The sequence below is a fragment of the Notolabrus celidotus genome, chromosome 21 (genome assembly GCF_009762535.1).
Source record: "Notolabrus celidotus isolate fNotCel1 chromosome 21, fNotCel1.pri, whole genome shotgun sequence".
NCBI lineage: Eukaryota > Metazoa > Chordata > Actinopteri > Labriformes > Labridae > Notolabrus > Notolabrus celidotus.
In genome coordinates this window covers 13340502-13364399 of record NC_048292.1, presented here as the reverse complement: position 1 = coordinate 13364399, position 23898 = coordinate 13340502, and the positions used below count along the sequence as shown (strand labels likewise).

Genomic DNA, 23898 nt, shown 5'->3' with positions numbered 1-23898 from the left:
GAAAAAAATCTTTTTGCTGCTTTGATGTAAAAAAAAGAAAAAAAAGAAGAGACAATCAACACGCAGCCAAAGTTTTCTGGACCAATAATTTATAAAACACTCATGAGATCAACAGCTGATGTTTGAGATGGAAAGTCACATGCTGGAAGAGGTGATGACACTTCTATTGTGACATACAAATATTTTGACGCTGTCTTTTACACACAATTACAATTTATGAGTTCAACATTCAAAAAATCCAACAAACATGTTTTTATTTCATATCAATCATGTACCAGAAAATCAGCGGTAGTGTCGACAGTTTTTAATCACTTGTATTTATTTTAGTAAAAAAAAATCACTTGCTACTGCCAAGGACGACTGCTGTCATAATCAAGATATTTTTTTCGAAACATTGATTTTTAAAACTGCAAAATGTATCAAAATGGAAGTCACTGATGGACAAGAAGCTTCACTATTTCAGCTTGGACAATCACACTGGTTTGAATCCTTCGCTTCAGGCACTTGCATTTGCACCTCCTCAGTTTTTTTTACAGGCACAGCTACATACTTTTCTGAGTTCGGGTGTACACAGAGTCGCATGGTCTTTACAGGGAGCTCTTTTGAGGTGAAGGAGACAGGTCAATCGCTGAAAGATGATTCGCTGTCTGAGCTGGTGGCTGCAACCTCTTGATCTTCAGTGCCTCCTGCTGCTCCGTCGGGCATCGGGGCATCGGGTGTGCTGTCATCAAAGAATAAGTCAGTGTTATGATATTTCATTCAAGAAACCCACATGTAGAGAGTTGTTTATCATAAATCACTCACTCCAGCAGGTTTGGATCCAGTCCCTCCAAAACCATTTTATTCCTTATAGCCATAACTGGAACTCCCTGTCATAGATAAAGACATACTGAAATACAGACAGCAGTGATTAATCTTGAAGGCCCATATAATCTTCAAGCAGGCCTTACCACTTGAACCATCTTCAGGTATCGGGCATATCGTGGGTCCTTAGCCACTGTCATCACGTTCTCTGTGGCGGCACTCTCCTCTATTGTTTCTGTTATCGTTGGTTCTGGTGTGGTCTGAACAGGCTGCGCCATGAAATACAGAAAAATGGAATTCAGGATTCGTGATGGAGTGACAAGCAATTAAGAAAACACAGGATATCAAATGTTGTACTTTAATTTGTGTGGATATGGTGATATGGTGCAATGAATGAATACTTTATGGTTCCAGGAACTTTGCTGATAAACTTGATGAGAAGATCTAGACAACATTCCTCTGAGCACTACAATTAAAGCTAGGGTTGGTAGTTACGGAAAACTAGCATGAATTTGAATGTAGCATTTCCTCAGGACTCTGTCTAAACCCTCCCCCCCTCTCCTCGGAGCTCCTCCAAAACGACACCCCCACACACATGCACGAGCGCCGCTGATTCGTGACCATACGATCGTGACTAATTCAAAACCGGTCATAACTCCTCCAAAAGGTGAAGACCAAACATTTAGAGCTCCCCCTGGTGACTGTTTGCAAAATACACCATAAAGCCCACCTCCTCCATTACAACAGATGGAACATGGGTCAAACTTTCAAATTAAAATACACACCAATTACTTTTTTCTCAAACATGTTTTCTGTGATTACAGTTAGTTCTTATCATGCCGAGTTATGTGAAAGCAGGGAAGTTTGGTTATAATTAGTTATTTGGTGTTAAAACAAGGGGTGTGATGTCATGATTGACAGCTGCCCTATTAACAAATACAGGCTTACTAACACAAGAGTCAATTAACTTTCCATAACCTTGATTGTCTGCCTCATATCAACACATGAATGTGTTCTTTTGTGGACTTAACCCACCTGAGGGATCTTTGACATTTTATCAGGAAGTATAAATAATAATAATAATAATTATAACAATACATTTTATTTAAAGCGCCTTTCTAAGCACTCAAGGACACTTTACAGTGAGGTATATTAAATATTAATGTAGTTAGTGGAAAAGGAGTGTTATCAATTCTGCGACTCCACAAGCCAGATCGCTTCAGCTTCAAAATACATTACCAGCACAATATGTCAGCCCCTATATCACAGCAGTATTTTGGCTTTCTTTTTTTTTATATAATGGGAGTTTTCAGACAGGGGACGTGTCGTCAATATTTATATAGTCAATGCAATGCTATGTTCAAACATCCATCAACTAGCAGCTCTAGAGCTGATATATTTGCACACTGTGCTGCTTTATTTTATCTGTACACAAACAAAATTGCAGAATACATTGCATATATATACATTTACAGAATGTGGTCACATTATGTAATGTGTGATACATCCCAGAGTGCCTAATTCATGTATTTATTATCAATGTTCTTAACTTAACACTGTTTTCAGGAAGGTGCCTTTTATTCTTACGTCACTCGTTTATTTATCTTATTCATTTATTCAGGTTTCAAGAAAAGAGAAGGTGTCAGGGCAGCATGCATTGGATTTAATATACACTGTACAATTTAATACATATGACAAATAAAATGAGTTGATTGAATTGAATTTCTATTTTGTTGTGTGGGGCCACAGGGGGGTGCCAGTGTGCATCTCTGACAATGTACTTAATTATTGACAGGGACGTGCTCCTTGTTGTTGCTTGTCTTTAAATGAGTGAATGGTCTGTGTGGACGGTAAAAATCAAGGTATATATATAAAAGGAAATATGGAATAAATAAAGTAGTCTGAATCTGAATTTTTAAATAATAAGCTGTGGTTTTAGGGGGTGTTAGGTGGGCTAACACTTCTCCAAGTGCATGTTGATCTTCTTAGAGAATACTCAATAAAATGTACAACATACAGTATAACAGATGATCTGGTGTGCTTTAGTTGGGCTGACGGGGAATTTTGTCACCAGTGGACAAAATCTTTATGCAAAGCTTAGCAAACCATTTACAGCATTTAGCTTCACATTCATTTAATGCACAAACACAAGAGTCCTCTAAATCTTTTGAGTTATTTCAAGGCAAGACAGTGAATAGGACTATTCCCCAGAGTCTCAAACTATTCCTTTAATGACAATATACACATTGTAAGAACTACATCAAGAACTGTCCTCTACATCAAACACGTCATCCTACATATGCTTGTCTCTGTACAGTCTTTGCATTTACCTCTGGGGAGGCAGGGCTGCTGCTGCTGCTGTTGCTGCTGCTGGAACATTCGCTTGGCTCTGAATGGAGGTGGTGGGTCCATTAGCCTGAGCAGGCTGCTGCTGCTGCTGCTGCTGCTGCTGCTGTTGACTGGGTCCATCTATTGTTACATCCTCCAGCCCAGGAATGGAGGACAACTGCCCACAGCATCACAATGTTTGATTACACAATTAGTGCATGAACACAGCATGAATGCAGCTGCAGAGAGAATGACTGTGAGAACTCACCTTGGCTTCCAAAATACACAGGGTTGTTTCGATTTGTTGTATGCGGAGTGAAATGTTTGACAGTTTCTGTGGAGAAGGAGTTTTGACAGCTCAGGGAATTTGTTTAAGAGATGGTGCGTTTAAAGAGAGAACACGGAGATAAAACAAACCTCTTCACAAACTGTGGAAAAGCGGTTAAGGAATCTGACTGTGTGCACAACAAACTGGTTGAGATAGGCGACAATTCTTCTCTGTTGAATGGCAGGGACCTGAGGGAAAGCATAGAAAGCAATTACAGGGATTTAAAGGCTACATGAACTGAGGACACTGTTATTATCATTAAAACAAAGAATTTAAACAAAGTACATGTTGTCAAATACTTTCTGTTTTACAAGTTACAATTTTTTTTAAGTATGTCTGTTTTTATTTATCTTATCATTTGTAATGCTGGGGACTACAGATGAAAATTAGCCTAGTGACTAATTCTGGCATATTTACATGGATGCTGTGCTGAAATTTTCGTTAATATGCACTGTCCCTTTAAATACAAATTAAATTTAAAAATATTTCAAAAGTATATTAAAAAAATACAAATGGATAATTAATGCATTTAAAATCATGTTTTTGCAATTAAAAAAATAACTGCTAAAAATCTATAAATATTTGCTGTATGCAAGTCCAGAAGAGGATTAGGGCCACTGGAAGAAAAAAATTAAGTCAAAATGTATTTTTTTTATCATTATTCTGAAGAAAAGTCAGAATCCTGAGATTAAAGTCAGACTTTAATCTCAGAATTCTGACTTTTTTCTTAGAATTCTGACTTTTTTCTCAGAATAATAATAATTGATCTTATTTTTTTTTATTTCTCTGGTGGCCCTAATAGAACAGAATAGAATAGAATGTCTTTATTGTCATTGCGTGACTTGCATACAATTAAATTAGGAGCACAGCTCCGTTGGTGCATACAAATATCTATACATAAAACAACAATAATCATAAATACATCTATACATAAAACAACAATAATCCTCTTCAGTATACAAGTACTCTGAAGTCATTTACCTGCAAACATTGGTCTTGCTAAAAGCTCTAAAATTGTATAATATTTTACACATACACATAAATTTTTTTTGCACACAGAAACAGAGTAAAGAAAAATGTAACATTCTATCTCCATCTTCAAGAAAAAGCTAAAATTACAACTTCTGGCAATGTATGATTAATTTACTGATCATATCAATGCACCCACTTATCTATGTATGTAGCAACAACATTGGGATTGTCTTTTGGGTGTTTGTTGTCTGTTGTGTGTTTGTTGTCTGTTGTTGTATCTTATCTGTTGCCACTTTATTCGTGGTAAATTGGGCCCCCTATTAAAAGCTTTACATAGCTTCCTTGGGGTCACCCCTTTCCACACATCCAACCATTGTGAAAATGTTTACTGAATATATATAGATGTACATTTGTGACGGTGTGTGTGCATAAACTTGACTAAACAGATGAAACAGATTAAAGAAAGACAAGGTGCATTTGACCAGTCAGTTCACTTCTATTATAAAGTGAACAGCCTTCAAAGTGTGTGGGACTCTCTCTGTTGGAGGACTTTGGTGTCACATACTAAGGTAACCTTATGTGACACAACACTGAATTTAACCCTTTGAAGACTGCAGAAACTCAATGGGGGGAAACAAATGTTTGCTTCATGATGTCGGCTTGCTAATGCTAACAAATCATTCGGTGAGGTTATTTTTAGCACTAATGTTTTTATAACAGTCCAACGTGCTTCACAGAGTAACAATGTTCGCCTGTCAATGCTTCTCTGTTTCGTTTCTCCTCATTGTATCACCCCTGAGCAGAACCAGTTAGCTTACGGTTTGCATGTTAACTCTCTACTAAACAACAAACCTTTGTGAGATCAACTCCAGACCCGACGATCGGCAGCCCGTCCTCGTCCATGTCGGAGTCTAAACCTTCCTGTAAATTAAAAAGCTGTTTCAGTTAAAACAGCTAGTGTTTTCCTCCAAAAGAGCCAGAAATGGGTTCATTAAAACATCTTCTGTGAAATGTTTCATGTGACTCTGGACTGTGTGATCACGTCATGACGTCACATACGTCAGGAGGACATTTCCGGTTTGAAGAAGCCGACAAGTTTTTATTTTTAAATCAGACATTTTTTATTTTTCTTCTTTCCAGTATTTGGATATATCTGTTACGTGGACAATTGAGAGTATTGTTTGTTTATTTTTCTTTGAAACAGCAGGATTTATCAGGAAAATTCTACATGATACAGTATATATATACATATAATTTAATCTGTTTATTTTTTTAGTGTTTATTTATATTTATTAGTTTGGTCCTGCTTTATTTTTTATCATCATTTCGGCATATTATCTCGAGTAAACAATTGAAAACAACTTGTTACGACTGTCACACTCCTTCATCTCATCCTGTACTGACTCTCTGACTACTGATGAGATTATAATGCAAATTACATTATATTATATAATTATCTTGCTATATTATATTATTTTATATTAAATTATTATTGTTTACCACAACTTACGGTCATATTATATACCCATATTTATTTATTATATTGCTTAATCTGTCATTACCACCCATAATCACACCATGTCAACCTGTCACTACTGAACATTTTTTAATACCGCCTGTAATTACTGCTATTTAATCAATTTTTAACATTTGTATACATCTAAATTCCATTTATAACATTGTATATATCTAAATTGTATTCTATCTATTTTTATTTTTACTTATTTTATTTCCCTTATTGGATTTTTTCTTGATTGTACTTATGTCTGGGTTGCTGAGACATCTGAATTTCCCCCCAGGGATCTATTAAGTAATATCTCATCTTATCTTATCTTAAAACAGATGCCGTAAAAAACGTAAGATTGCATGTTTGCTTGATTTAATGTGAGCAAATATTTTCAGAAAATTGAACTGTAACATATGGACTAAATAATTTCAAAAGGGATGAGGAAAGTGGGTAAAATATTGTATATTAAAGCACAGTAATGTGTATAAGGCAAGGAAAAATCTTCTGCCAGGAAATATTCAAAGATTGTTCTTTGAAGGAGAGAGGGGGTTATAACTTAAGAGGGAAGTTAATATTTAAGATGGTGAGTGTTCGGACCACAAGGAAAAGTTTTTGTATTTCAATCTGTGGAGTAAAACTGTGGAACAGTCTCAATATGGAGCTACAGCAATGCCATAACATAATTAAGTTCAAGAAGAGGTATAAAGAAATGATTTTCATGAGGTACAAGGAAGAAGACAAGTGTTGAGAATCATTAGGGGTTTGCTTTTGATTGTGGGTGTAAATATGAAGATTTGTTTTTTGAGAATGCACCTGTATAATGCCAGAAAATAGTGAATAAGGGGGTTGGATTAGATAAGTTTTCACTTCTTCCTACTCCTTTTCGCATATGTAAAGTAAAATGTTTCAGTGCTTGCTAATGGAACTGATAGGTTTGGGGTGTTTTTTTGTATTACTATTTCTTCTTTTTTACTTGTATGTTGTTTTTTTCTATTTTACTTTTACATGTTCGAAATAAAGACATAAAATCAATTCAAATGTAAAAATTCATGCTTTTATTTTGAAAGAGGAAATGCTGTAGACGAGTTGAGGAAACGGGCGCTTGCGTACCATCAGCGCATGTTAGCCTGAAAAGTCAAACAACATTATTGTACAATAATTTCTGATCGCCACAGGATTTAAAATTGCACTAATGGATGTTATTGGACCAACAGAGAAATTAAATGGTATGTACACATACAATCTCCCTCTGTAACCTTAAGACAGCTGTGTTAATGTGAATCAGACAGCTAGCGGGACCCGTCTATTTACTGGATAAAATACCTGCTATAAACTGTCACCCTGTTGCTAATGCACTACAGATTTACGAGTTATATTCATATAATATTTATTAATATCACATATGACACTTAATTGGCATAAAATGTTAAAATAGCCACAGAGACATTGACGCTTTGCGAGTTTGCAATTCATAGGAATAGACTTGTCCAGCAATTATACAGTCTCATAGCCATTTTGCAGTAGTTTTACCTGGGTAGATTGTGAGGATATCTTCATCTAGGCAAATTCATACAACCTTTATGTCATTTTTAAGTTTATATTAATTGTTAACAAGCATGAAAAATAAGCTCTTAAAAAATGCATTCAGTTATTCTGCTGTTGCAAAGATTGTTTGCAGGTGTTGTCTTTAGTTTACAGCTCAATGATGCCCCCAATGGTCCATCTCTAATATCACACTGGTATATTTCAGACCAAAGCCTGCCTCTTCCATCTCTTCGCCTCCTGGTGCCCCCATTGCAGCTCCTCTCTGCAGCTATGTGGCAGCTGGCCAAGCAGAAAGATGTGATGAACTACGAGAGGCTCCAGGAGTTTGTGCTCATGGTGACTGAGGCTGTCCCTGGACTCATCAACCACAGACAGAGAGCTCAGTTAATCCTGGGTCTCAGAGCGAGGGTGAGTAGAAGTTTTATATGTTGATCAAACATGATAACTGAATTAATTTAACATTAATTTGTTGATATTTCAGTTGATTTTGGAGCTTTGCAAAGGCTCAATTCGGGGTTCTGTTGATTCTCAAGCGATACAGAGCTGCTTGGAAAGACTACCTATGACCCCTACACAGACAGATGTAAGTACAGTGGAGAGATAACTTATAAAAATGAATTATGATGATCATTCAGTGACACAAATCCTATCTGTGGCAGTACAGGGATGCAGAAGTGAAGACAACAGAGGCCACCTTTATCGCACTTGTTCAGAGTCTGCTCAAAGATCCAGTTGAGAGAGCATATTTCTTCCAGGTCGGACAGATTTTAAACTTTTATTATCTTCAGAATACTCCAAGAGAAGCTTCTTACTAAACTAAAAAGTGTACCATCTTTCACAGGAGGTGTTTCCAGTAGAATATGGACCACAGTATGATGCTGCTCTTCATGTGTTACTGTGGGAGCTGCTGTCGAAGCTGGAAAAGCTGCTCCCAGTCCCAGACTTGAAACAGGTCTGCGCATCCAGATGTCTCAGGTTGTTTTACATTTATAAATATGCACCATTCAGCCTTAATTTAAACACATCTGTTCTGTGATTACAGACTGCAGCATGGCTCGGCGCTGCGCCTTCTGTTTTAGAGGAATGTGTTAAGTCGTCACCTGAAGAGCTGAGCTCCATCTTTAAACACTACAAGGGGTTAGGACTGCTGAAAATGCCATGTGAGTTGAGCTTAGACTAATAATTAAAAGTTGTAGAAAAGCGTGACATTAAAGGGATATTTCAGTTTTTTTGAAGTGGGGTCGTATGAGTTACATTACACTATTGCTCCTGCTAGCCACTATGAGTGCCGATGAGCTCTTCCCCTTTAATGAGAAAATTCTCAGAGGACTGTCCGGCAAGCTAGGCTATTTTCTTTGGGACGGGGCCCCTATCCTTTTAATCTGACAGTAAAATCCTTTTTTTTTTAAAATATATATATTATTTTATTTTATTGAGTGTGCAAGGGTCTAAATACATCAGTACATTCTGTGATTCAAATAATTAGTCATCTTAATTCCAAAAAAGTAAAAAAAAACAAAACACAACAAACAAGCAAAAAAAACCAAACAAACAAGGAAATCAAATTTAATTTCATAGATCTGTTTGTGTTATTCATTCAGATTATAGTTACATTAAATTGATCTCACAGGTAGTTTGTATCCCTTACACCCACTCTGACATGTTTACACTTGTCCACCATACACCTTCACTGACATATAGACTCACACCAACACACACACACACACGCAAACACAAAACCAAACACTTACACACACTTGTGTTAATACAACAAGTTTGAGGGGGGCTCCTTAGAGTTTATGGTAGTCGGGTGATTTTGTGGCTTCCCTCGTCTACAGAGCTTCATAAATCTTCCTCCATATACTGTCAAATAGTTTTCTTTTGTTGCTGTCCTCCGATATTGTCCTTTCAATGTTCAGATAATATTTCATGAGTGATTTCCACATGTGAAGCGTAGGTGCTTCCTTATTTTTCCAATTTTTCAGAATCAGTTTCTTTTTTCTTTTTTTTGCTATTTAAGGTTTTATTGACTTCATCACAAGAAATGCATTCACTATAAATGATACATACATATTGAAGGGTATATACTATCAACAGACAGCACAGCCAAATTTTTGTCGAAAGGCCCTTTCGACAAAAAACAAAAGACAAAAAAAAACAAAAAAAACCCTAAACCCCCCCCCCCCAAAACAAAACAAAATAAAAAAAAAAAAAAAAAAAAACAACACTAAAAGGCAGCCCCCCCCCCCATTAAGTGTCAATAAATAACACTGTTCAATAACTTAGATATTTTTAAGTTCATCCACACACCTGTGCACACATTCTCTGACATCACATACAAACCTTGGGTAGATAAGCCCCGCCCCCTTAGTACATTGTGTCCTCTCTAGGATATTTCATCCACCATTGAAGTCAGAAAAGCTTTCCATAATTGGCTAGTTTTGCTTTGTGCATTATTTAATCTGGAATCAGTTTCTTACATCCAGACGGGGGTCTTATTTGGCCACAGTTTTGGAAAAGACAAATTACTGGTGAGAACTCAACTTTATAATCACATATTTTAGACATCCATGTTTCAATATCATCCCAAGTTGCCCTAATTTTGGCACAATACCAAAAGGCATGTATGAGGGAGTCGCTGTAGGAGCTGCATTTTAAACATCTGTCTCAGCGGCTGGGGTCAAATTTATGAATTTTGTCTCTACTATAGTACATTATTGTCATTAGCTTATACTGGATAAGGCATAGATTTTCATTAGTGCTTATGTTATATGTTAGTTTTAAACAATCCTTCCATTTTGTTTTTGCATCTACATCATCTGACAGTAAAATCCTTGTTTGTTTGTTTATTTTTACAGATGGCCCATCATCCACCATCGGCAGCTGCATCATGTCCGCGTTGTCTATTCCTCCGTCACAGAAGACAAACATCTCTGTTGGACTCGAATCAATCCACAACTATGCCAACGTGCTGAACCCCGTCACTTTTGTGGGAGCAGAGCAGTACAGTGTTGTAGCCGTGTACACTGAAGTGGAAGTTGGAGCGTCTGAAGCCCACGAGGAATTGGTCGAGTCTGCGGAGGTGCAGGTTCAGACGGACTTCTATGAAGAAGAGATCGTGGCCATGAGCGCGGAGAACACCTGCAGTGAGGAGGCCAGCAGCTCGAGGGCAGAGGACACGAGCGAAACAGCGGATGTCGCGAAAGCTCTGGAGACTCTGGCGAAAACATTTGCGCTCAGGAAGGAGAGTCTCAGTCAGGAGGGACAAACGGGAAAGAGTAACGAGTCGTCAATCAATGAAGAGATTGAGTCAGTGAATGCACCAGAGGAGAAACAAACACATGACAAGAGCAGAGAAAACATTACTGAGGAGGTAGAGGAGGATGTGCATGAAGATGCAGAGATAAATGTGGACTCCTGCACGGACTCGAAAGATAATCATGAAGCTTTTTCTGCAAATGAAGACACGAAAGCGGAAGAGCCAGTCCATGAAACACAACCGTCTCCTTCTTCAGCTAGTGTGCAACGATCATCTCGTCTGAATGTGAAGACCTCGAGCAGCCGGCAGGACACACAAAGAGACGGGGAATCATCAGAAGACGCAACTGAAGAGATGAAAATGTACGCCTCGTTTTAGATCAGACAACAAGTTTGACTTTTTGTTATGCTTGCATTGAAAATGAATTCATCGGATTAAGATGAGAAGCCACTTTGATGTCTAATCCCCGAATATGAAGCTTCAGCTACTGTTAACCTAGCTGAGCGTGTGTACATGAAAGGGAGGAGTGTCGTATGAAAGCATCTCCCCAGCAAGAGTGAACCAATCTATGGTGGCTGGGAAGTGCAATGCAAATTCACAAAGGAAAAAACACTTCTACAAAGTTGGAGACAAATTAACAGAAATCCAGAAATATCCAGAAATACTTTATTTATCCTGGGGGGGAATTCAGTCATCAAAGTTGCTCCTATACACAATAATTAAGAATATCAAATAATATTAAAAGAAGAAGTAATTAATAAGATATAAATACAAATACAATGAAAATATTGATAATTAAAGTATGTACAGAAGACAGAATAAGCTATGTAGAAAATAAATGGTTGAAGTCCCCGATCAGGAAGAGGGCACTCTGGTGGTCTGTCGGGAGTCTGGCTATGGCGTTGAGAACATTGGATGCTGCAGTAGATTTAACATTTTATTTAAAAAAAATGACATTAGCAAAACACTTTTATCAAGGCCAAAAAAATATCACATTTAAGAAAACAAACTTACAAAATCAGAAACACTTTTACAAGAGACGAAGTCCCGAAACGGCAGATTCAACCGGAAAAGGAATGTACCAACGATTTTCAAAATAAAAGACGTCTGTAATATGAAAATGTGCAACTGCCAGGGAATTAATATATATTTGACATTAACAACCCTGTTACCTCAAAAATATTTCAATTCAGACTGACAAGGGAACACCTAAAAATGTGTTGCTGCCAATCAGAGCTGTGTCTGATTTGGAATTTCAAAATAAAATCCATTGGAAATTCAGCATATTACAATGTTTTTGGATAAATTCAAAGTAAATTAAAATTTTCACTGACTCATTATAATTCACATTAGCTCATAATGTAATCCAACCAATCACAGGTCATTCTGATGTGTCATTTCAAAATAAAAGCCACTTGAAATGAGCAAAGATAGGGATAATGCTGGATGATTTTAAATCAGAGAAATCACAAACAACATGACGTCCGGTGAAACTCTCCGGTGCGCTTATGCTGTCTGGAAAAATTAAAACAAAAAAAGACACGCCAAGTTGTAAAGTTTGGAGATGCTGGTTGGTAGACTTTATCATTGCATGCTTCCAGGCTAGCTCTTCACGCTTGTTCCCAGTCTTTATGCTTTGCCATGATAATCAGTAGCTAGCCTTAGCTTCAGAACTCCATCCATACAAGACTGATATCAGTGATAACAACAAACTGGGAACAAAGCACGGTTATTTCAGGAAGTAGAGACGAGAAATGTGATCTTTATTGTTAATATCCTAACAAACGTTCTTCTTTTGTCAGGAGCAGAGCTGATGTTTCAGTCGCCCCCTCTGTTATAGCCATCAAAGGAGTTGAAGGTAATTTTATGAACACATAAAGTAATTGAAATGTTGGACATTTCTTTCTTATCATTATTGATTCATATTTTTAATTGCAGGTGATTCAGACAACATGTCGTCCATCATCTTCACCTGCTCTCAGTGTCCCTTCCACACCTCAGACGAAAACAGCCCCCCTCACTTCCACATGCAGAGCGTTCGCACTGACGAGTACAGGACTCTCTCAGGAGCAAAGTTTACTCCGTCTCCTTCCAGCACGGATGAGATTTTTACATCCATTAAACTTTTCCCCAAAGGCAACACAAATCAGGAGCCAGAAGAGCAATCAGACAATCAAGACAAAGTCAACACGTCTCAGCCGCAGAGCAAGCAGAAGGCTCTCACGTGTGAGACGTGCGGGAAGACGTTCACTAGGACTTCAGATGTCAGGAGGCACCAGCTCACCCACACCGGAGAGAGACCGTTTCACTGCTCGCAGTGTGACCGAACCTTCCAGCACTCGTGGGATCTGGCCAAGCATGAGAGCAAACACCACGGCGTTGACATCTCTTTCTCCTGCCAGCAGTGCGGGAGCTCCTTCGCCAATCTCCGCGCGCTCACCGTCCACCACAAGAAGTCTCACTCGCAGGAGAGTCAGCTGCCTCAGATCTGCTCCATCTGCAGCCAAAGCTTCCCCACGTCCTCTGAGCTGCTCGAGCACAGGAAGTCCCATGTCACCAGTAAAAGCTACATCTGCCAGCAGTGCGGCCGGGGGTTTGACTCCCTGCTAGCGCGCTCGCAGCATCGACAGATGCATCAAGTGAAACGTCAGTTCAAGTGTCCCCACTGCGAGAAGACGTACACGAGGAGATCTGATGTGAAGCGGCATTTGTCTACACACACGGGAGAGCGGCCGTACCACTGCAGTCAGTGCAGCAAGCGGTTCTCGCTGCGCTTCATGCTCATGAAACACCTCAGAGTGCACACAGGGGAGCGGCCTTTCCAGTGCTCTCACTGTCCCAAGAGGTTCACTCTCTTGTCCGTGCTGGCCAGACACGAGAGGATGCACACGGGGGAGAAACCTTTTCTCTGCTCACAGTGCGGGAAGGGCTTCTTGTCGCAGGGGGAGCTTTCAAAACATCACAGGTCACACGTGGACGACCGGCCTTACCCCTGCAATCAGTGCGACAAGCGCTTCAAGAGCAAGAAAACCCAACAAGAGCACATCATTTCCCACTCAGGCGCTCGCCCGTACCCGTGCACCTTCTGCGGGAAGGGCTTCACGAAGCCGTACGCACTCACCAGACACAACCTGATCCACACGGGGGAGAGACCGTTCCCCTGCGGACACTGCGAGAAGTCGTTTCTCACTCTCAGCGAGGCGCAGCTGCACCAGCGCATCCACACAGGCGAGAGGCCGTATCCCTGCGGCGTCTGCGAGCTCAAGTTCAAGAGCTCGTCGGAGCTGGCGCGACACAAGCGCAGCCATTCAGGGCTGAGGCCGCTGAAGCCGTACTGTGAGAAGTGCATGAAGACGTTTGCATCTAAAGCAAAGCTGAAGAAACACATGGAGACGCACAGACAGGAGGGAGACGCTGCACGGTCTGTGGACACCACACAGCCTGAGGAATCACATTAAATCCCACAAAAGACTTCAGTTTGTGGTGATGATAAAAGAAGTTGGACATGTTTTCATCAGGAGAGAAATGTTTGTTTGCTGCTACTTGACAAATCACTTTAACACTTCCAGCTTTAACCTCTTTTTCCAACTTTCTTCCAACAATTATGTTTACTTCCTTAAACGTGCTTATTTGAAATAAAGATCAGTGTTTAAATTAAGTCATTTCATTAAAGATTCTTTCTCACAGCATGAACCATCTAATAGCCTCTTTAGTTTATAATTAAGCGCATGAGTTGGGCACTCAAACTCAATCCTTGTATTTTCTTCTCTTGTGCGTGCAATTTTAGTCCGCCTGTGTCAATTTTGACCCGATTTGTCTGTTTATAAACAAGAGAGTAGAAAGATTCACCAGATTCAATGTTGCACCTTTTTAGCCGACCTGCTTTTAACTAATTTGTACAAGTGTTATCCCCTTTTTTCACAAGTTATGATCAATTCTGCTTGATTTTGGGTTTAAAATCCTACATTTTTGGAATTATTTTGACAAGTTATGATCAGAATAGTACTTAATGATGAATTATCACAGGCTAATTCATGTTAAGTTTCTTGCAGCAGATAATCACACTTTGTGTCCTCTTTGGTCACAGAGTGTAATTTGTAACAAAGTTTTGTGTTAGACCTTTTAAGTCATCTCTACGGTGGCCCTGAAGTTCAATCTTTTTTGTATGTATGTGTATTTTTCAGTACAGTAGTCTTCTCTCAGCCCACCGCAAATGCGTCTCTACCAGTGTTACAGTTTTAAAAGTTTAACTGGAGACCTTCAGCTGAACATGTCAGTGTTTGTGGAGTTTACAATGTCAAACTTTTCTTAAAACCATTGAGTTCTGGAAGCTATGGGGAGTTTCTGAATGCTGTCTCTTTTTAAAAGGGTGATTCTGCAGCTACAAAAATAGCCCTCTGGTTCCCCCTGATCTGCATTTTAATGGGCTGTGTCGGAGGTTTCTTTGATATCACATCCTGGGACTGCCAGGTGATGTATTTCCTTCATTTCTGTCCAGGGTGCACATAAAACCTAGTCAGCTGGTGGTTAAAGAGCAGAGATTAATTACAAACACCATAAAAATAGCCTCATTTCCTCCTCAGACCTCAGCCGTCTGGTGGTAAAATCCATCTGCCTTCACCATGCTTACTGGAGAGAAAGGTGCTTTAATTCTTGAAGTGTTCAGAAATCACACATGAGACATTATAATCAGTCTCTAAACTCTTCTCTGCAACACTATGAATCTAAGGCTGTAGCATAAACCACATCTACCCTTCCTCTCGCTCTACCAATCTATCCGTCTAGTCCCCACTCTGTCATCATGTCACTGTTTATGTCCCTATAAAAAGAGAAATCTAAATGTTCAATTAACTGAGAGGCTTTAATTAGCTTTGATTGGGCAGAGGATTGACTGGAGGGAAGTCTGTAGAGAGCAGGAATCATTCAACATGAGGGCAGCACAGCACAGTGACAGATGGGTTTAAAGTGGGAGGGCTCAGCTGTTTGAAAGTGGTGATTTATTTTTATTTTCTACAATTTATTTTGAATTTTAAATAGGAAAGTGGTAAACATTATTGGAAAATGGTCACTTTTCATCAGCATGTAATGGTACCATGAGCAAGTTCTGGTTTACGTTGACTTTGGAGACCACTGTGGACAAATAGGTACTTGTGTGGTCATTTTTTAACCCTCCTGTTCTATTCATTTCTCTGGAACAGCAATAATGTTCCTGGGTCAATTTGACCCAGGGCATATTAAATTATCCAAAAGTGTCAGAACCGCAAAAAAATCCCAATACACATTTTTTTTTAAATCTAATTTTTAACTCCATTACCAACCATTTAAATTAAGGTTTAGTCCATTGGTGTTCTTTAATTCTCCCAGATCATGGTTCATTGAGGATAACTCACTCATTTTTCATTTAAATTAATGTTAAAACTATTTATAATGTACATTGGAAAGCCATAAATATAAATAAAGCAGTTTTACATGACATTTATTTTTTGTCAATTTTATTTTACATTTTTATTTCTATTTTTTTTACGAAGTGATGTTGATAAATTAACAAGAGACACCTCTTGTAGCTGGTTTGGAAGGCATATATTGCCTAAAATAGACTTTAAAAGGGTCACTTTGACCCGCAACATAACAGGAGGATTAACATAGTATTCCAAAAGATTATATTACATGGGTTCTACGCTCTCCAGAAGACCAGTTTTATTATGGTGCGTTCACACCAGGCACGAAAGATCGCGCTATTCGCACGAATACAGATGCGGGAATGATTCCATTCGTGTTTGGTGTGAACGCATCATTAGACCTTGGACTCATACAGAGCACATATTAGCCCTGCTCTGTAACATTTCTTACTGCTTTTGGCCTGATGGTGGGTTAAAGTTATACAGGATATACAGTATAATGTTTTTGATTCTTGATTCTTATTTTGGGCAGGAATTATTTTATACCCTACTCTCTTTAAATCTCTTATTTTATGGTTGATTTTAATCTTCTGAATTTTTTTTACTTCTTTTTATTATAATGTTGTTAATTATAATAACTTTTTTAAATAACTTTTTATCTTTCTTGGTCTACCTTTTTTTGTTTGTATGTTTTACTTGTACTTCAAAAACATAATTAACATATACTGGGGAAAAAAGATCCCAAAGAATGGGAAGATCTAGCTCCAAAGCAAACATCTGACATACAGCCATTATTCAAGATGACCCAAGTGGATGATTTTGATGCATAATTCTATTTTGAATGTCTTTACTGTTGAATGTCCACAAGTGGGGGGGAAAAAAAGGTGCACTAAGTAATTTAACACCAGCTTCATGTTAAACCCTTAACTCAGATTATTCCACAAAACAAATGTGTATTTTTATTTGTCAATATGTCAAACAAGAAAAACTTGGGAGAGTTCTTTGTATTGCATTTTATTCTACAAGGAGACTATAATAAAACTCTGAGGGACGCTCCTCCACACCGAGAGAGGGTGTTCACGGACAAATAGAGGGTCCATTCCACTGCAATCACCTCTTGTCTTGGCCAGAGAGAGAGGCAGTGAGGGAGCAGATGCATGGATGGGACTATCGAAGGAGGAATTTGATGAGCTATTGACCATGCAAGTGGAAAAGAAGCCCGTAATAAACAAATAAATCGGTTGGCAACAAGGAGGCTGCGGATGCAGATAACGGCGCGACGCAACAGCCATCAGTGTGATTTACAGTCCAGTCGTCGTTGGTGGTCTCGGCGGCGGATTAATAACCAGTCATAAAGAAGAGAGGAGGGGGGCTGTGTTGCAGGAGGACCAGAGTGAAGGCACTGATAGAGGAAGGAAGAGAGAGGAGGAGTGTGTAGAAGAAAGAAAAAGAGAGAGAGAGTGGAGTACATAAAGCCAGAGTTGTGATCATGAGCTTCGCATTGCCTTACGGATCGCTGTCAGCCCGTCCGAGCCCGAGCAGACGGTCCTTGGACTGGGAGCACGAGCGCCTGGCTGTGCGAAGGCTTTCCTCACCCCGGGGTCTTGATCTGCTCACTCCACCTCCTCCTCCTCGCCGGCCCTCTGCGATTCCCGGCTACCTGCTGCCACCGTACCAGGAGCAGGAGGAGCAGCTCCACCACCAGCAGCAGCGACTTTCCTTGTCCATCGGCTCAGAGGCCTCCCTGGCTCCACCGGCACCTCCACCTGTGGGCGCTGTCCCACCTTGCTGCCGCCCAGTTGGAGTCATGCACCTTCTACGCCTGGGTCTTCTAGCCTTCAGCTGCCTCTTCTGGGCAGCTGGCTTGGCCATCTTCACTCTCGGGGTTTGGGCGCAGATTTCCCTGGCTGACTTCATGCTGCTGTCTGCCAACCGCTACCCCAACGCCCCTCTCATTCTTCTGTCGACCGGGGCTGCCGTCACCACCTGGGGGTTCCTGGGTTGCCTTGGGGTGGCTGCAAATCTACCATGCGTCCTCAGGGCTTATGGGTTCTTTCAACTCGCTGCGCTTGTAGCAGGGTTGGCAGCTGGACTCTCAGGTCTCTTCTACCGCGAAGACATTGCTGGGGGGTTTCGCAGTGGCCTACAGCGAGCGGTGGCCGGCTACACTGAAGATGAAGGCCGTGCTGATGCATTAGACAGCCTCCAGAGGGCCCTGGAGTGTTGTGGAGCTGAAGGTTGGCGTGACTGGCTCACTTCAGACTGGGCTATCCAGCACATGAGCTTCTTACCTAACGAGAACGGCAGCGCGGTATCCTTACCCGACAGCTGCTGCGTGAGGCGCAAGGGCTGCAAGAATCGACCTCTTCTGCCAGATTACGTTGAAGAAGTAGAAGCTGCAGGAATCCATCCACACGGCTGTTTTCGTAAAGTCTTTAGTATGGTCAACGACAACGTCTTCCACATTGCCGCTACTGTGTTAGGATTGGCTTTTACCCAAATTGGAGGCATTGCACTGGCTTGTCTGCTCGCCAACAAAATGGCACCAAGACAACGTCACCGTGTGGTGGCACATTAATAGTTTAACGATGAACATTAAGAGTAACCAACTTGTAGATAACAAGGATTGGAAATGAACTATGTACTTAAAGAGCCATAGAGTTGCAAAGTTTGGTGTCTTATTTCCTAACCAAGTCAGTTGAATGCATAGAAAATGCAAGTTTATATGCATTAGGAGGCTTTTCAAGGCTTGGATGGACATGAAAATTCTCCATTGAAAAATTCTATTCAATTGGTACCAAAGAACATGAGCTCTCACATGAGAGCTCTCAACAAAGCTTTGAAATCTAACATCCAGCTTGAAAATTGGATTTGAAACCAAATTATGAAATTCTTTAAGAAAAAATATTTTCAGTTTCTGGGTCAATCAGAATTTAGAGACTAAACCATGTGGTATCAACATATGGTAATGTAACCCAACAGTATTGTTAGATTATCCAAAAGACATTTTTTGTACTATGGTGGGAATTACTAATAACTCATGATCAACATGGAAGTAAGTGGTAAAAATAATTCTCATCACACTTTGCAACTCTTGTACTCATTTTGCCTGTCTTCTGCACAATGCCAAAAAAATGTTCCTTTGAATCGGTGTTGTTCTGAGGAATTGGTGAAATGAGTGGTTAAAGCTCCTGTGAGGAACTTTTGTTGTTTTTGGCGCCCCTGTGTGGACAAACTGGAACCTCCCTTTTCTCATTGATTTTGTCAAATGCTTGTGTAAGTTGTTTTTTCTACTGAAATTATCATCCCACTGTCCTTTAACAGTCAAAAGTACCGCCAGGATTGGAAAATGTAAACAAGGCATGTTTGGGAAAGTGTATTAAATCAATTCTGACACCTACCTCGCTGCAGCAGTGTCATCGGAATTGCAAAATAGTAATAATATATCATGTCGATTATGGTTTCACTTACTGTTGTAGCTCATAAAGAGTTAACGGTAGAAAATTCAGTTGGTTTCAATGCCAGTGGAAAAACTCCTCACAGGAGCTTTAATTTCATTTCAAACCTGCAAAGTAAATGTAGCATCATTAAATTGAGGTTGAGTCAGATTAGACAGCAGAACTGTAAATATCAAAAACTAGATTCCAGTACTTTTTCCTGATTAACAAGAAAGCTTTGTTAATTAACAGTGTAAATACAATGCATGGGTTAATACGCTGCTATATATAGAATGTATGAAAACACATGGAAAATGATCCCTGAGACCCTTTTGAGAACCGTGTTCAGTACACCTCAAAAATGAATGCACAGAAATATTCACCAGCAGTTTTCCACTTCACATGATTGAGTCTGCCTGTGTTCAGCAGATGTTCATATCTACATCACTGAGTCTTCCCATCACAAAGACTACACTATGCTATGATGGTGCTGCTAAAAACGAGCTTAATAATCTAATGCTGTCTGTCATATTTTAAGCTGTTGATACATCTGAGAGGCTGTACAGTGATCATTTGCACTGTGTTGAGTTGCTGCAACATAATGACTGCTTTGAAAATAGTTTCTTCCAGATGTCTCTGTATATTCTGAAGCACAAGTTGTTTAAAATCAGTAAATGTGAATAACCCTTTAGAACAACACTCGAACAATGCTAACACAGGCCTTTAAGACAGACTGCTAGCATGAAACAGTGCGTCTGAATAAGATGTGAATTTCATTTCTTCCACATGACACTGAAGCTGACTTCAATAAAAATCTTTGGGAAATAAACGTATTCGCTTATTTGTTTTTATGAAGGGGCATATGATTACTTACTACTCATATCTGAATGCTAAATGTGAAGCTAACACCAAGAGCCAGTTAGCTTGGCTTAGCATAGAGACACAACCACCGGCCGTGAGAATTGAAACCAATGTGGAAGTGTTAAAAACTGCAGTTCATCGAGGATCTGCTTGAGGCTGGCTCCGGAAGTACAGGAAACCACATACACACAGATTCAAAAAAGACGATCTTTACAGCAGAAATAAACATGTTTACAGCCTGGTACAAAAGACGAGTGTAGTCTGGATAGCTCATTTCTCAATCGGCACACACTGTACGGGTGTGATTTCGAAGATGTTTTGATTACAAGTTTTCCAAGGAGAGGCACAGCTGACTGGATTGACAGGCGGGAACACTGTAGCTGTTGGCTTCGAGGCTCAAAGCCCACCTCTTTACGTCACACTAGCTCAACAGAAGTTATGTTGAGTTCAACATTTCCAATATGGCTGCCGCCGATGATTGGACTCAAAACAGCGTTTCCGAAACAGATGGGTGACGTCACGAATACCATCTATTATTCATACAGTCTATGATTGAGACTGAGAGCAGGGGAAACAGCTAGCTTTAAACATTTCTTTAAAATATATGTAGTCATTACCTTTTCAGTAGTTGTAGGAGAGTTTTAATGCTGCGAGACGAGATGTTTCCCCAGTTTAACGAGTTAATGCTCCACTAAACCTACTGTAGGAGCCATGAAGGATTCAAGTGTTTATTGTATCTTATTCTTGAGGTTTAGAGTAGTTTATTGTTTGTATATTTTAGTTGTTTGTTTACGATATGGTTTATTGTGGGGTCAGTTAAATAGGTTATTTACGGGTCATGTGTTAGGGGTGGGAATATTAAGTTCATTTAGGCCAGGGGTTCTCAAACTTTTTGGAGCCAAGGACCCCTTACAGGTGAGAAAATTGTCCAAGGACCCCTCATAATTGTAACACAGATTAAGCACATTAGTGATGTGTCATGATTAAAAGCTGCGGCTCTGAGAGCCGATGCTTTATAGTGAATCAGAAGAGCCGGCTCGCATTGAGAGAGAGCCGGCTCCCAGTATTTTCCTTTTGCTGCTTAGCTCTCACAGTGCTCAGCCCCAGCTCTGCTCACAGCAGAACTTTGTTTTGATTGGTCAGCATGGCGGCCATGCGGCCAATCACATGTGAGGATATAGGACATAGGTGATGGAGGGGAGGCTGTGTATCGTAGCTTCATCTGTTCCTTCTGAGAGGGTTAGGGTTCTTCTCAGAGACCGGGCAAATACTCACTGAGAGGAGAAATCGGATCAGCCCATCCAAGCTGAGGGACTGATTTTTCTCAATGCCAACCTGAACTGAGGACATTAATAATGTTTGCCAGAGTTTGGTTCTGGTTCTGTTTGCTTGAGTTGGTTCTGGTTCTGTTTGCTTGAGTTGGTTCTGGTTCTGTTTGCTTGAGTTTGGTTCTGGTTCTGGTTCTGTTTGCTTGATTTGGTTCAGGTTCTGTTTGCTTGATTTGGTTCTGGTTCTGTTTGCTTGAGTTTGGTTCTGGTTCTGGTTCTGTTTGCTTGACTTTCGTTCTGGTTCTGTTTGCTCGAGTTCGTTTCTGGTTCGGTTCTGGTTCGGTTCTGGTTCAGTTCTGGTTCGGTTCTGGTTCGGTTCTGGTTCAGTTCTGGTTGCTTGAGCTCGGTTCTGGTTCGGTTCTGGTTCGGTTCTGGTTGCTTGAGTTTGGTTCTGGTTGCTTGAGTTTGGTTCTGGTTGCTTGAGTTTGGTTCTGGTTTGGTTCAGGTTTCTTGAGTTTGGTTCTGGTTTGGTTCTGGTTCGGTTCTGGTTTCTTCAGTTTGGTTCTGGTTCTGTTTGCTTGAGTTTGGTTCTGGTTCTGGTTCTGTTTGCTCGAGTTCGGTTCTGGTTCGGTTCTGGTTCGGTTCTGGTTCGGTTCTGGTTTGGTACTGGTTCGGTTCTGGTTCGATTCTGGTTGCTTAGGTTCGGTTCTGGTTCGGTTCTGGTTCGGTTCTGGTTGCTTGAGTTTGGTTCTGGTTAATTGAGTTTGGTTCTGGTTGCTTGAGTTCGGTTCTGGTTCAGTTCTGGTTTCTTGAGTTTGGTTCTGGTTTGGCTCTGGTTCGGTTCTTGTTCGGTTCTGGTTTCTTCAGTTTGGTTCTGGTTCTGTTTGCTTGAGTTTGGTTCTGGTTCGGTTTGCATGAGTTTGGTTCTGGTTCTAACCCCAACCCTAACCCTAATCATAACCCTAACCCTAACCCTAATCCTAATCCTAACCCTAACCCTAACCCTAATCCTAATCCTAACCCTAACCCTAACCCTTACCCTAACCCTAACCCTAATCAGAACCCTAACCCTAATCCAAACCCTAACCTTAACCCTAATCCTGACCCTAACCCTAATTCAAACCCTAACCCTAACCCTAACCCTTACCCTAACCCTAATCAGAACCCTAACCCTAATCCAAACCCTAACCCTAATTCAAACCCTAACCCTAACCCTAATCAGAACCCTAACCCTAATCCAAACCCTAACCCTAATCCTTATCCTAACCCTAACCCTAACCCTAACCCTAACCCTAACCCTAATCATAACCCTAACCCTAACCCTAACCCTAATCATAACCCTAACCCCAACCCTAACCCTAATCCTAACGCTAACCCTAACCCTAATCTTAACCCTAACCCTAACCCTAACCCTAACCCTAACCCCAACCCTAACCCTATTCCTAACCCTAACCCTAACCCTAACCCTAATCCTAATCATAACCCCAACCCTAACCCTAATCCTAACCCTAACCCTAACCCTAATCCAAACCCTAACCCTAACCCTAATCCTAATCATAACCCCAACCCTAACCCTAATCCTAACCCTAACCCTAACCCTAATCCAAACCCTAATCCTAACCCTAACCCTAACCCTAATCATAACCCTAACCCTAACCCTAACCCTAATCCTAACCCTAACCCTAACCCTAACCCTAACCCTAATCATAACCCTAACCCTAACCCTAACCCTAATCCCAACCCTAACCCTAACCCTAACCCTAATCATAACCCTAACCCTAACCCTAACCCTAACCCTAATCATAACCCTAACCCTAACCCTAACCCTAACCCTAATCCTAACCCTAACCCTAACCCTAACCCTAATCATAACCCTAACCCTAACCCTAACCCTAATCCTAACCCTAACCCTAACCCTAACCCTAACCCTAATCCTAACCCTAACCCTAACCCTAACCCTAACCCTAATCATAACCCTAACCCTAATCCTAACCCTAACCCTAACCCTAACCCTAACCCTAATCCAAACCCTAACCCTAACCCTAACCCTAACCCTAACCCTAACCCTAATCATAACCCTAACCCCAATCCTAACCCTAATCCTAACGCTAACCCTAACCCTAATCTTAACCCTAACCCTAACCCTAACCCTAATTCAAACCCTAACTCTAACCCTAATCCTAATCATAA

The 23898-nt window shown here is 40.4% G+C and overlaps 3 protein-coding genes across 4 annotated transcripts; 2 read left to right on the top strand and 1 right to left on the bottom strand.

Moving 5' to 3' along the window:
- Positions 1–67: 67 nt before the first annotated feature.
- On the bottom strand, positions 68–5493 carry washc3 (WASH complex subunit 3). Its single transcript, XM_034674078.1, has 7 exons — positions 5285–5493; positions 3550–3648; positions 3401–3466; positions 3139–3310; positions 951–1078; positions 805–869; positions 68–721 (listed from the first exon to the last, which is right to left on the bottom strand). Exons 1-7 carry the CDS (start codon positions 5333–5335, stop codon positions 622–624), a joined length of 681 nt encoding a protein of 226 aa, XP_034529969.1. The 5' UTR covers positions 5336–5493; the 3' UTR covers positions 68–621.
- Positions 5494–7006: 1513 nt separating this feature from the next.
- Positions 7007–14401, top strand: LOC117805056 (zinc finger protein 286A-like). Of its 2 annotated transcripts, none has more exons than XM_034673624.1 (9): positions 7007–7165; positions 7690–7892; positions 7966–8067; positions 8144–8239; positions 8326–8436; positions 8527–8644; positions 10343–11105; positions 12552–12601; positions 12682–14401. In XM_034673624.1, the coding sequence occupies exons 1-9, from the start codon at positions 7132–7134 to the stop codon at positions 14199–14201; spliced, it is 2997 nt and encodes a 998-aa protein (XP_034529515.1). In that variant the 5' UTR covers positions 7007–7131; the 3' UTR covers positions 14202–14401. The 2 variants fall into 2 exon arrangements, with proteins under 2 accessions (XP_034529515.1, XP_034529514.1); XM_034673623.1 differs by having other exon boundaries at positions 12546–12601.
- A 2866-nt stretch (positions 14402–17267) lies between these two features.
- On the top strand, positions 17268–20408 carry LOC117805195 (tetraspanin-7-like). The gene has a single exon (XM_034673854.1). It carries the CDS (start codon positions 17632–17634, stop codon positions 18718–18720), a length of 1089 nt encoding a protein of 362 aa, XP_034529745.1. The 5' UTR covers positions 17268–17631; the 3' UTR covers positions 18721–20408.
- The last annotated feature ends 3490 nt before the right edge of the window (positions 20409–23898 follow it).